This window comes from Hyalella azteca, unplaced genomic scaffold, assembly GCF_000764305.2.
Source record: "Hyalella azteca isolate HAZT.00-mixed unplaced genomic scaffold, Hazt_2.0.2 contig11177, whole genome shotgun sequence".
Classification (NCBI taxonomy): domain Eukaryota; kingdom Metazoa; phylum Arthropoda; class Malacostraca; order Amphipoda; family Hyalellidae; genus Hyalella; species Hyalella azteca.
Genome location: NW_025941185.1, coordinates 59,571 through 73,164, shown reverse-complemented (window position 1 = coordinate 73,164; position 13,594 = coordinate 59,571). Strand labels below are relative to the sequence as shown.

At 36.5% G+C, this 13,594-nt stretch overlaps 1 protein-coding gene across 1 annotated transcript in view; it reads left to right on the top strand.

Moving 5' to 3' along the window:
* The window catches only part of LOC108677942 (chitin synthase chs-2), an 87,080-nt gene extending 76,108 nt beyond the window's left edge, over nt 1-10,972 (top strand). Inside the window, exons 18-27 of the mRNA XM_018166256.2 lie at nt 120-287; nt 677-1,003; nt 1,332-1,561; nt 2,115-2,239; nt 3,079-3,242; nt 3,840-4,016; nt 6,987-7,151; nt 7,343-7,580; nt 8,296-8,393; nt 9,106-10,972. Of these exons, the coding sequence (XP_018021745.1) occupies nt 120-287; nt 677-1,003; nt 1,332-1,561; nt 2,115-2,239; nt 3,079-3,242; nt 3,840-4,016; nt 6,987-7,151; nt 7,343-7,580; nt 8,296-8,393; nt 9,106-9,477 (2,064 nt within the window). The 3' untranslated portion in view covers nt 9,478-10,972. The remainder of the gene's footprint in view (nt 1-119; nt 288-676; nt 1,004-1,331; nt 1,562-2,114; nt 2,240-3,078; nt 3,243-3,839; nt 4,017-6,986; nt 7,152-7,342; nt 7,581-8,295; nt 8,394-9,105) is intronic.
* Nucleotides 10,973-13,594: the final 2,622 nt, after the last annotated feature.

Genomic DNA, 13,594 nt, shown 5'->3' with positions numbered 1-13,594 from the left:
ATTTGTCCTGGGCTATAATTTTGCTTTTGTTTCGACGTCTGTCTTAAAAGTCGATTTTTCAACAACAACAAATTTGAATATATTATTTTCAACATTATAACACCTGGTTCCCTTCACAGACTATGTTGATGGCGGGCACAATCCTGGGTCCAGGTACGATTTTCCTTATGTTGGTCGGTGCCTTCGTCGCCGCCTTCAACATCGGTAACTGGCCTTCCTTCCAATACAACATCTACCCCATCTTGATCTTCATGGTCGTCTGCTTCCTTGCTAACGCCTCCAATAAGGTAACTGGAAGATGCATGAATTACTGTGAAATTACTTCAACAGCAATGAAGAAATCGAATCGAATTTTTTCTGATTATGCGTTCATTCATATTAAAATTTCCAAGGATTCTTGCGTACTAATGCCAAAGTTACAGAGCACGGTTTTAAATCGACTTATTTTTTAAACAATCTCATATCGTTGAGAGTTAATTTATGGGGTTGTATGGCGATCGAATGATACCTGTAACTATAAGCGAGTTAATTTCAGATTACGTAGGTTCAAATTTTAGCCCCATGTTAGAACTTTTCTTTCGGCAATCCAGAAAAAAAAACAGTTTTTCAATGCAGTGATCTATCGCTATGAGGTAAAATCATAGCCATATTACGAGATCTGCTCTCCATTTTTCAGGGCAACCAAAGAGAGGTGCAGATCATCGTGGCAGAAATCCTGTCGGCGGGCTACGCGCTGACGATGATGGCCGTGATCGTGGGTACGACGCTGCAGCTCGGCCAGGACGGAATTGAATCTCCATCCGCCATTTTCTTGATAGCTCTTTCAGGATCTTTCTTCATCTCTGCTTGCATGCATCCACAAGAGTTCCATTGCATCATCCCTGGTCTGCTGTACCTGCTGTGCATCCCTTCTATGTACCTCCTGCTCATCATCTACTCCCTCATCAACCTCAATGATGTCTCGTGGGGCACGCGTGAGGTCGCCACCAAGAAGACCAAAAAAGTGAGCGAATTTTTTTTGTCAATTTGTGAGCTTTTTTTTTTGAAAAAAAAAACGCACCGAAGGTTTTATTTAAAGATTTTGAGGCTTAAAAACTGTATCAATTATGTATTTCGGTTGGTCTGGATTTGTTCAGTAACGACACAATGGCCAAAAAAATAACTATGTGCAATTATTGTTAATGAAACGGCCAATTGAAGAAAATCTTCGATACTGCGGAGAAGCCCAAATGAAAAACAATGCATAAACCGAGTTCCAGACTTTATAGATGTTGCACCAATTAAAATTTTCGTTCACTTTCATTTGTGACGCTTAATTTAAAATTTTCTAGGAACAACTTGCTGAGAAGAAAGCCTTGGCAGAAGCAGAGCGCGCTAGGAAGCAGAACGGCTTGCTTGGTATGCTCAACAGGGGCGGTCAGAGTGAAGACGAGGGATCCATTGAGTTCAGTTTGGCTGGACTCTTCAAAATATCCTGCTGTATCCACCCTAAGCCTGACGAAACCCGGCATCTTGCTGACTCTATGTCCAAAATCCATCAAAGCCTGCATACAATCGAAGAGTGAGTGGAAACCATTTTGTTATGTTACTTGTGCCCAAATTCGTGTAACGCCAGTAGATTAACTCGACGGTACTTCAAAGACTACGAGTAACTATTTATTACCCAATACAAATTTATCTATAATGTTATACGTTTCCCAGTCCTGAGGTTATATTATACTCAATTCTTGATGGTATATGATGTTATGATTTTATAGGCTAAAAAAATAAAAACTAGCATTCTCAATTCGCGAAGTAAACATCGCCTGAGGAACAGATAAAAAGCGATATAGTATTCATAATGCCAAACTTTTAAGACATCCTAGTATGACTTTAAACTGAATACTTCGTTAAATATCATTTCAGATATAATTAAAGTAGGTGCAGTGTTAGTTTCGGGCATTTTGGCCTGTATTACTTCTGCACTTTTTGGTTTGTAGGTAGGTACATTAATTGTTAGTTTCGGGTATTTTGGCCTGTATTATTTCTGCACTTTTTGGTCTGTAGGTAGGTATAGTGTTAGTTTCGGATATTTTGGTCTGTATTATTTTCATAATTGAATTATTTCTGACCAGGCGCCTGGGCATGACATCGAGTCGCAAGAAGAGCTCGCAGCACTCGAGCGGCCACCGCCACGACGGCACCCACCACGAGGTGGATGACGAGACCGAGTCTCTGGACGATACCAGTGAAGTCTCTGGTGAGATACCTCCGTGCAATGATATTAATCATTATTAGTTAATAAATTTGTGAGGTGTTATTTTTTGAAATATACTTTTTTCCCAGTATTGTATTGATCGTTGTTAATTGATTAACTAGTGAGGTATTCTTTTAGAAGTATATTTATTTTTCGTACTTAGTACAGTGTAATGTTATACTCATATTTTACGATATCTTTGATAGTTCAGAATTTTCCTGTCTGAGAATGAAGTAATCATAAATAATTGATATGTTAGTAAGATATTTTATAATTCTCTGTAAACATATTTTATCATATTTCAAAGCATAGAATTGCGAAATATTATATTTACGAATTTCTTTGTCAATTCCTTGTGGATTTGGAGGCAGAAAAACAAGCTTCAATTTCTTCACAATGCATAAAGAAGCACCGTAAGAAATTTGAAGTTTACTTTAAAAATAATCATCTATATGATTTTTCTGGAGTCCTCTCTTGCTTGGTAGTTCTAAACATGGAAAAGCATTTCCTTCCAATAATGCCTTTCACGTTTATCATTCCGGTTAATAAAGGTTCTCAGAGTCTTTTTGCAATCATTCCTCTTTAGAAAATTGGCTTTAAACCAGATTGTAAGTTTCTGGCAGATTTACAAAAAATTCACCTTTATCATTCCTTCCTAGAAAATGGGCCTTAAACCAGATTTTAAGTCTGACAGATTAACAAAAATTAACCTTTATCATTCCTTCCTAGAAAATGGGCCTTAAACCAGATTTTAAGTCTGACAGATTTACAAAAATTCACCTTTATAAGTTACCAGATTTGCAGGCTATGTTGATGAAATTAAAGTTGGATTTTGTTTTCAGAAGCGCGACAAGAGCGGGATGACCTCGTCAATCCTTACTGGATCGAGGACGAGAAATCCGTGCGTAAGGGCGAGATCAGTTACCTGCCGCCTAAGGAAATTCAGTTCTGGAAAGATCTCATCGCAAAATACCTCTTCCCACTCAACAAGAATGCTGAAGAACAGGTGAGCTTCTTTAATTTATTTTTTCCATGTAATGATCCTGCGTTGAATGTAGATTTATTTTTCTTGACAAAAAATATTTTTTAAGCTTTATGTTTTCATTGGATTTTGCAGGTTATTTTGCATCGAGTCTCAAGGAAAACCAAGAAAGCCGATTTAGTTATTCAGTTATCCAGTTCAGTTCAGTTTATTTCAAGAAAATTCATGCGAATTTGCTGCACATGAAAGATATTTGGGTATAGTCTGCGTGCTGTCATATGATGGAACGCTCGCTTTAATGTTATGAAAATTTTTTTCCTATAATGATTTCTCTACTAGATCATAGTAATTCATTCTTTAGGCTGTGATTGCGAAAGGAAATAGCAGTAATACTTCTGATTTTGAATATAAAAGCGACCTTCAACTTAGTGTTGGGCTCGATATTGTCTGTTTCAATAAACTCGTAAACTCGTGTCGTAAACTTAAATCGAAAGCTAATTAATGAAATGAAAGCTTAAACGGAAAGCAAATTAAATTCGTAATGTCTTTATCTCTTTCGTATAATACGAGTGATAAAAAAACTGACACCTGACATGATATCTATTATTAATTGCCTTACAGAAAAGAATTCAACTTCAACTGAAGGAGCTTCGCAACATCTCCGTCTTTTCCTTCTGTATGATGAACGCTATCTTTGTTATCATTGTTTTCCTTTTGCAATTGAACAAAGACAAGATTCACATCACTTGGCCGCTTGGCATCAAGACCAACATTACCTACGATCCTGATACCAATGAGGTAACGATTACCGTGCACCAAACAACGATTCCGATGTCGTCTTTGTCACGCATGCTCGTTACCGGACTAACATCTTCTCCCTAAGTTAATATGCTTCTGAAACCCCTTTTCTATATTCTGTGACCGTGAGATTTTCATAATTTTTTGATGTGTTGAACAATCTAACGTGTTGAATAAGGTCTAATCCATCTGGATAATCTTATCGACAACTTATTCCGCGAAATTGTGGAATTAGTATGAAATTAGAGTTTCTCTCGTTCGGTTATGAATAAACACGAGCTTTCTAACTGATCGTTCCCGGGCAGCTTACTATCTGGCTTTGGCTTCGTGCATGCAGTTTTAATAAAGTAAAACTGAATTACGTCAAATCCTCATGGCGGTTCTGCTCTCTGTCGCACTTTAATGTCCACGCGGCAACTACCAGTTCGAACTAATTTAAATTTAACTTTTGATTTTCCTTTTTACGTTTACTGTGAATTTTTCCACTGAAGCAGAATCTCTTGCCTGTTGCCTAATATTTTACTTCTCGCTTCAAGATGTGATAATTCCACATATCATCTGTCAGCATGGGGTCCAGGTCGCCTTGCTTCGTTTAACTCTGCATGATTTTATTTCAGTTTACTAATCAAATTTATATCCTTTTTCCAATCATAACAGGGAACGTTAGACATCGCTGGTAATTCAACTGATCTGTTATTACCAACAGAAATATTATCAATACAACCGCGTTACCCAGCAGCATGTCCGTCAAATATATATATCATATAATAACATAAAATTTTTAAACATGTTAGGCTCGAGCAGCCAAAGAGCTCAAGGAACTACGCAACATTTGCGTGTTCTTGTTCTTCATGCTGAACGCGCTGTTCATCCTAGTGGTGTTCTTACTGCAACTCAACAAGGATGAACTGCACATTGTTTGGCCTCTTGGAGTTAGAGAAACTATCATCATCGATCCCGAACACAGCAATGAGGTAACGGACGTTCCTTTGAAACTTCATTTGTAGAATGAGTGTCATAGTTCCACACAATAAAAATTATTGGAAAACGTAGTATCATAGTGCCACACAATTAACAGTATTGGGAAACTTAGTATCTTAGCTCCTCATTTGAAACATTATTGGAAAACTTTGCATCTTAGTTACACGCTAGAACTTTGGCTCCGAAAGTATTCTTTGAAAAAAAAGTTGTTCAGTCAAGCAAAGAATGTTGTACCTAAGTAGTTCTTTTGTGCGCCATAAAACTTTTTTAATTCCCTTGTATGACAACCATTTTTCTGTTTTTTCATAGTAATTTATTGCACAAACTGCACACGTAGCTTATTCCTAATTATCATTGTGTAGAAACCATGGTTTAAGACGTTGCAGTGCACTGCAATGAATAGATTTAAAGAGAGACTCGCACGATATATAGAAATACTGCTTTTCTAGCGCATTTTCTCATTTATGGAAAAAAATCTACAATTGTGCTCGTCATGTCCGTCTGTGATTTCACGTCACGGACGGACGAGAAAATGCGCTCTCTGTCACTCACTGCAGTGAGTACTGAGTAATATTTTATACGCTAGACTTAAGTTCATGCAGAACACTCTGTACAATCGCAAACTTTTACATATATTCTCTAAAACAAACAACCGTATGAACAGCTTGTATGACAACGATGAACTTGTATTTATTGGGCTACTGTGTACTTATAATTGCTGTTTTCTGCCGTTGATTGGAAGCCGTGTGGCTTTGCGATTCAAATATGGTGAACAGTTCCCTATTGTGCCGGTTTTTTAAAGTAATCTTGAATGGTTCTACATATTTTAGGTAATTACAATGAATGGTGAATGGTCCTACAGTGTGCAGGTATGGTCAATGGTTCTGTAACGTGCAGGTATTACAATTAATTAACATGTATGCTGAAAAATGCATTTCACTATTCTCTTATAACTTCTGTTTTCTTCTAGCTGTTGGTTTACATATAAATATATGAAGAACTATTGAATTTTCTTCTATTATTCGTCTATTTTATTGCGTTCTCTCCTAATACATCTTATAATTTGTGCAAGTTACTCATAATAAATTTCATGTTAAATTTGGTAAAAATAATTTTCTAAGTTTTTCTTAATCATTTTCTATAGCAAATGCATTTTGCGGGCGACTGAGGTTTTCACGAGCGCAATTAAAACGCATGAACACAGTTCTGCATGTTAATTTTATCCAGACAAATATTATTTCGAGCAATATTCAAATCTAATTGAAATTTTGGTAATTATTCATTAAAAATTCTTGAAATTGTTGTTCTGATTTGGTCATTTGTATAACCTAGGCTACCGGTAGTCAATGTTGTTGCTGAGTTAGAGTTAATTTCTAGTTTATAAAATAGAATAGAATAGAAGTGTCGGCGCTGAAGAAATAGGCCCATGGCCTGTTGCCGATTCTTGAACTTTTCGTGACTTGATTCACAAGGGATCCGGCCTTTGGAACCCGATCTTTCCATAACTGACGATTGATTGAGATAGCTGCTGGACTTATTGCCTGGTCCGTAATTTGCTAGGCATTTTAAGACTGAACATATGCTCCAGCATAGCTTCGTCTGGACTTATTGCCTGGTCCGTAATTTGCTAGGCATTTTAAGACTGAACATATGCTCCTGCATATCTGCGTCTAGTCTGTTTTTGAAGATGTTCATACTCGCTCCTCAATATAAAGTATTTTCATTTAATAAAATGATCCATCTATTATCTATAAGTTGGTTCACTTCTATTAATGCAAGTTCGAGTTTATGTCAATACAAGTTTTGTAAACATATTTTGGATCTCACGTTAAAAGCTTGGTCCAGTAACCGAAAATTGTTATCAATTGTTTTTTTTAGGATTTTATACGGACATGTAAGATAGCAATGAGAGGGCATCTTCTTTTAGGCCATATTCTCCTGCACGGCCGCTCGTTCAACGAGATTAATTTTCTGCACGTCTTCCCGCAGATTCACATCTCGAAAGAATATCTGCAGTTGGAGCCCATTGGTCTTGTCTTCGTGTTCTTTTTCGCCCTGATTCTGGTGATCCAGTTCGTTGCAATGTTGTTCCATCGTTTCGGTACCATCTCTCACATCCTCGCGTCTACTGAGCTGTCGTGCAGTTCAACTACGGTGAGTGACATGGTCGTCTCACTAGAAAGTTTGTTTTCAATGTATTTTTCCGAACGTCTCCTAATACCGTCGTAACAATGACAAATTGTTTTAATTTATTATTCTTTAGTTCATGGGAGTAAATTTCAATATTATGTTCACAAAATTGAGATAACTGTCATAACTTTGGATGTCTCTTCCTCGCACGGTAGGCCGATAGCACAAAAGAGACTTTGCGGAACAAGAAGACGCTTGACGTGGTACGTAAGCTTCAAAGGCTGCGAGATTTCAACGGAGAAGACTTCAGTGACAACACGTCTGCCGGGAAAGTTGGCAACCGCAGAAACTTTGCCAGAATCGTCGGGCAGAGCGGCCAAAACATCGGAACGCTCGACGTGGCTTTCAGACAGCGATTCTTCAGTATGGTGCCCGAAAACGAGCGCGGAAATGGTGAGTGACGGGGTAATGTTGAGGACATGTTTTTGGTGCCGGTAAGTATGTCGAAATGGAGATGAAGGAATGATTGTTATTAAGTGAGCCATGACGATGAGGGAATGATGCAGGTAACGGTAGAATGAGACATGTAATGGAATGCCTGTGAGGGAATGATACAGGTAATATGCCGTGATTGCGATAAGAGGATGATAAGGTTAGTGATGTAGATGCCTGGATGATGATTAGAGAATGATGTGATGAGGGGATGATCAGGATTCAGACATGATGATGGTGCCGGGATGATAATGAGGTTGCGAAAAGAGAAGCACGGAGTATCGGTGTTACTATAATCATGATGATTGAAGATGATAGTATTATAATTTTGACGAGTTGCAAATGTTCGGATCATGAAACCTATCAAATGAGGACAATTATTTCGAATGGCATTTGGCTCTACAATATATAATTATAGATTTGTAAAGTATAGGTCTCGACTTGGAGTGCCTCCCATCTCACAAACTGCTGAATTTTCAGCAGCTACTCAGCTTCAACATCAACTTTGGATAGATCTGGTCAAACAGTTTATCCTCAGACCTCCAAGAGATAAGTCAAGATCATTATAAGAATTGTCGACAGGCCTACCATGGTGTATTTTTCAACGCCGATATCGCTATGTTATGCTATGTTATATTTCAATAACTGAGTGGATCATTTGAAAACATTTCAACAGAACGGAGGCGAATGGAGACGATACAGCAGCTTTTCGACATCAACCCTCAGTGGGGCGAGAAGAAGAACAAGATGGAGACCATCGTCGCCCCGAGGCCGGTCAGTGAAACTAGAAAAAAAAATCATTGAGGAAATTAGTTTGCCATTCATTAGCAACAGAATTTTTCTGTTAATTTATGTTCTTGTTAACATGAACGAAAAATTATTGGAAATGTGATAAAATGCATCACTCTAAACGATCTCTATTGAAACAGTTACTGATGTTTTATTTAATGTTTTTTTTTGCGTTATAGTATTCGAATTCGTTCCATTCTTTAAAATTTGCGTTGTGGATTTACATTAGGTGGGAAAAGCGACGTTACTTGATCAGTTACCTGTTAGCTTACAATACGCAGGTTTTAGGAGATAAGTCAGATAACTTTCAGGTTCAGGAAGCTGTTGATGTATGGGCATGAATATATTGTCTTCGTTGTCTTATCGTGAGCGGATAACAAAATAAAGTCAACTTCATGCATCGCTGGTTAAAGCAGTTACATTGCATTTCATCCTCCTAATTCAATAAATGTCGTAGTTCTTAGTAGTTTTTTGCGATCTTCTACTTTTTCACTGCATTTTCTTAAATAAAAAAAATTCACATCATTGCGTCATGTAGTTGTTGATATTGCTATTTGAGATTAAAACAATAAAAAAGCGATATTACACTGTTGATATGTTGAAATTAAACTCTGAGCGAATAAATAATATGAAATGTCGATATTAAACTCTGTTGATATATCGATATTACAATCAAATTATTTTTCCTACGTTGCAGCCTGAGCGCCAGAGCATAGCGTCTGAGCTGGACCATCAGCGCGTGTTCACGCCCCTGAACGGCAGCCTAGCAGGCGCGCCAGGCGCAATCGACAGCTCCGTAGAGTACGCGCGGGAAGGCAGCGTAAAATACGGCATCTCTGGCCTAGCAGGGGCTCCCGCCAGTCTCAACACCACGAACATGTCTGGTGGCAAACATGGCTCTATATACGGTAAAACGGGGGCAGGAAGTATCAACGGGGGTTATGTGCCCTCCGACAATGAGATGGTGTACGGGCTTGCACCGGCCGCGGGCCGCGGCAATGGCAGGTACAGCGCAAGATCAGGGCCGAGAGGAGGCGGTAGTCGGCCTTCGTCAAGTCTCAGGTTATGAGCTTAGGTTTATACTCTAGGATTCTCTCTGTGATGTCCATACTCTTTATTTAGGGTTAATAAACTTTTCGTAGCGTGGGAATGAAAGTTGTGAGGGTATTTGTTTTCGTGAAGTACTTTTCCTATGATGGAAACGAGAGTTGTTGAGCAACATATAGTTACGAAACACGATTTTCATCATGGTTTTAGAGTGAAGGAAATCTAGTGTGGTCTTTGGATGATAGTGTCTGTGTGTATAAAATAGATGAAAAAAGCATGACTCTAATTGCAATGTTCTACTGACGTCACCAAAAATCATAGCGTCGCGTGAAGAGAAAAGTTTGAGTTTAACGATTTTTGATAATTTAAATGTGATTTTTTTTGCCTCTCCAAACTATATACTTGTAATATATTTTATCGATCCTCAGCGAAAAAATTGTTGCATTTGGCATACTTTGATAAGAATTTTAATAGCTGTTGAAATTCCCAGATCTTTGGTTTGTGTTTGAATTTATAAATGAGCTTACGTCATAAAATACGGTATCAATAGAATAAATCAGATTGTTTTATGTTACCAGATTATCTTTAATTTGAAGAAATGGCATTCGCAACAAATTTTTTGTAAGAGATTTTTTTACCTCAGATAACAATAGAAAGAAATGGTCAAGACGACTAATATTTAAATTTATTAATGCGCGTAGCTTAATGCAATGCATGAAGCTGTTATATTACGCAGAGAACATAGCTTATTATTACTTAAGTTCTGAACTTTGAAGTCAGTATTCTTTAGCATATTATGTATGCGTTGACGCAAACATGCCGCCCGATTTCCAGCAATGTTTGAAGAGAATCTTCATGTTTAAGAAATACGCCTGAGATATGAAGCCAAACTTCATGTTTGAAGCCTAAACTCGTCTTTTTTATTTTTATGCGTGATCAAATTAAGATGTGGTGAATTTGCCCGAAGGCATAAAAACATAAAACTTTGCGTTGTTTTTGACAAGCGATGGAAACTTTGTGAGTTTTTTCGCACTCATTTTAAATTTAGCAATTGGCTATTATTGCTTATAATTTTGGAATTGCGACCAGTTTTTTTTAATGCTCATCAATTGTTCTGTTGTAAAATGTTTACGGATTTTGAAATTTTTTAAAAATTAATGTTTTTTAAATAATTAAGAATTTTAACGGCTTCCAAGTCTTGTTTCTATGCATTTAATTCAAGTTGACAATTTTAATGTTAGAATCTCGACCAATATGTATATTTGTACGTTAAGCTAGATTTACCGTGTACAGATCATGATGGATAAATAATAATACAGGAATATATGAACAAAATACTTTATTAAGAATTATTGCAAACATTTTATGTACAGATAATTACATGAATGTTTCATGGAGCCACGTTTTTGTGTTCGCTTCCGTAGTTCAGTTTGGGATTACGACCATCATCACTTGATTCATGTTCATATTATAAAACATTAATCAGTTATACAATTCAAACTCAATTAATTTTTTGTTGCATTTTATGTTACAAAATTTAGGTTTCGTAACATTTATATTTTCGATTCAACTTTTATCAGATCTGTATTCATATATCCCAGTCAAACGGCCATGTGTGTGGTTAATGAAAGAAGTCATTCGGGTTTACAGGTTTACCCTTGGAATACTCGGAGGCTTCTTGATAGTATTTTAAAAATGAATTTATCATATAAAATGCATCTAAATTTACCGAATTTTATAGATAAAGGAACTTCAGCTAAATATGTTTTGCTCATCGCAGGTCTGTTTCTGCATTGACCTGCACTGCTATTGTGATGTCATAATTAGTAAATATAACTTTTGCAGAACTGGCGTTTTGTTTTCTTTTTATTGATATTTGAATGTTAATTTATTAGTTGTCTTAACTTTGTTCATAACGCTGCAACTCTACGGGACAATAAACTGAGAGCTACAGCTTAAAATATTCATAGCACCCTAGGTATCATTTCAAAACTCACTTATAAAGATGGCGTTATAATTTATATTTAACAGGTTTGGTTAATGCCCAGAGAATTAGATTTATTGACAATTTTCTTAAAATATTCTTCAATAAATCGAAGATTATTTTTTATACATAATAATATTTTAATAATTATTAGCGCAGTAATTTTGCGGTCGCTGCCATGTAGTTTAGTAATATATAATTGGTGTTCACTTGGTAATGCGTTTGTGCGCTACCATTTTAAATATTTGTATTTTATGGCCAGCTGAGTCCGTACACCTGCCAGCACAGCTGTTAGTACAGCTGATGGTGCTGCTGATAGTGCACCTGCTGTGCAGCTGATAGAGAGTTTCACCTGATATTCTTCAAATTCGGTGACAACACAGTCTGAGACGTTCCAATTTCAAAAGTGAATGTTTTATTGTAGTCTGCATTACCCATTATATTTAGGAGCATCACTCACGTGAAGAATCTCACGGACTCGCTATAACGTGAGTCCGTGTCATCCATCACTCACGGACTATGACACGTGACTCACGTGAGTCACGCCTCACGAACTATGGCATCACTCACGGACTTGAAATGCCTAGCACCATATCGAACCCGGTGGAAGTCTAGTAGCTATTTCAAACTATCTTCAGTCCTAAAAAGATCCGTTAAAATGACACGATTTTAGATTTTCTGTAAGCAAGTCATGAAAAGTACAAGAATCAGCAACTGGCCACATCAGGCCTACTCTTCAGCGCCGACATCATTATGTTATGTTATGTTGAGATGGCGGTGGTCATGATTGAACTAGTATATAGTTCAACCATGGTGGTGGTTGTCAGTTTTTCGAGTATATTGAGTCGTCCCCCATGAAACCTCATTACACGTTCGTCAAGATACTGAAACAAAATGAACCTATATTAGGCTATATAATATACACTGTTCTGCAGTTTGGACATCGAGTATCGGAATTTAATTTTGGTTCGCATTACTTCGGTGAAACTCGACACTGATTCTCTTTGCATACATGTTTAGATAGTTATGAAATAATTAGAAGTAGAGATAATCATTTAATGATCGCATATTGCTTCCTTTAATCGAAAGGTTCATTCTCATTGAAAAGATGAATTCTTTTCCTTTAACTCATTAAAATATGAATATGTGATTTTGGATGATTTAGGATATTTTTTGCGTTTTTTGGTGCGCATTTAGAAGGTTTTTAGTAAAAAAGCTGACTTTTATTCAGACTTAATCCTAATAATTATATCTGCTACGGTTTCGCTAAATTAGATCTATTAAACGATTGTTTGTATGTAACGGACCCACACATCCGAAAACCTCATCATAATTTTTTCTCGTGATGAATAATTCAGATTAAAAGTATTGGTCTATTCACTTTGTTGGAGATGTCAGCATTTTTTTATGATGCATGAGTCATGGTATTATTTCAGCCGTTGCATGAGCGTTTCATGGTTGATGCACAGGTGAATCGTTCAACGGTGATAAAATCCTATGTTCGTTGTACTAATATAGCAGATAGGTGGCAAATAATATAAGCATTATTCATTCAAAGATATATTAAGAAAATTTTCTTTCGTTTTACTTTTAAATCAAATGTTTTTTTGTACCCTTTCGTTTTGTTCCTCTCAATGCAAAACTTTTAAGAGAATGAATAACGCAAAGTCGGACTGATTTCTTCATAGTTAGAGGGCAATAATTTATAGATATAAAATGCAAAAAATTAAGGAGTTTTGATTCATTAAAACGTTTTTGTAACATTTCATTTGGCTTATTAATCAGATTTAATCAGTCAGTCAGTAATGCTGATAGGTAAATTTCAATTGGAAAACAACGACAAAATTAACTAAGCAGTTATTAAGAATATCTCATCATTCTAAGAAGGATTTTTATTGAATTTAACCAGTTTTTATTATGAAGTTACAATTGCACCAACTCTTTGTGAAAACATTTCATTCTATCGTAGTTAGTTTTGTATTCGTAAGCTTTTTAAAATTAATTTGACTTATAATCATTCTCTCTCAAATGAAAACTCGTCCAATGACAAATACAGCATCATCTGTAATCTAACACCAAAAGTAAATAGCCGCTTTGACCTGCTATAAATTATCAAGGTTGCGCTATTAGATCACATGTTGAATAGTCGGCAACT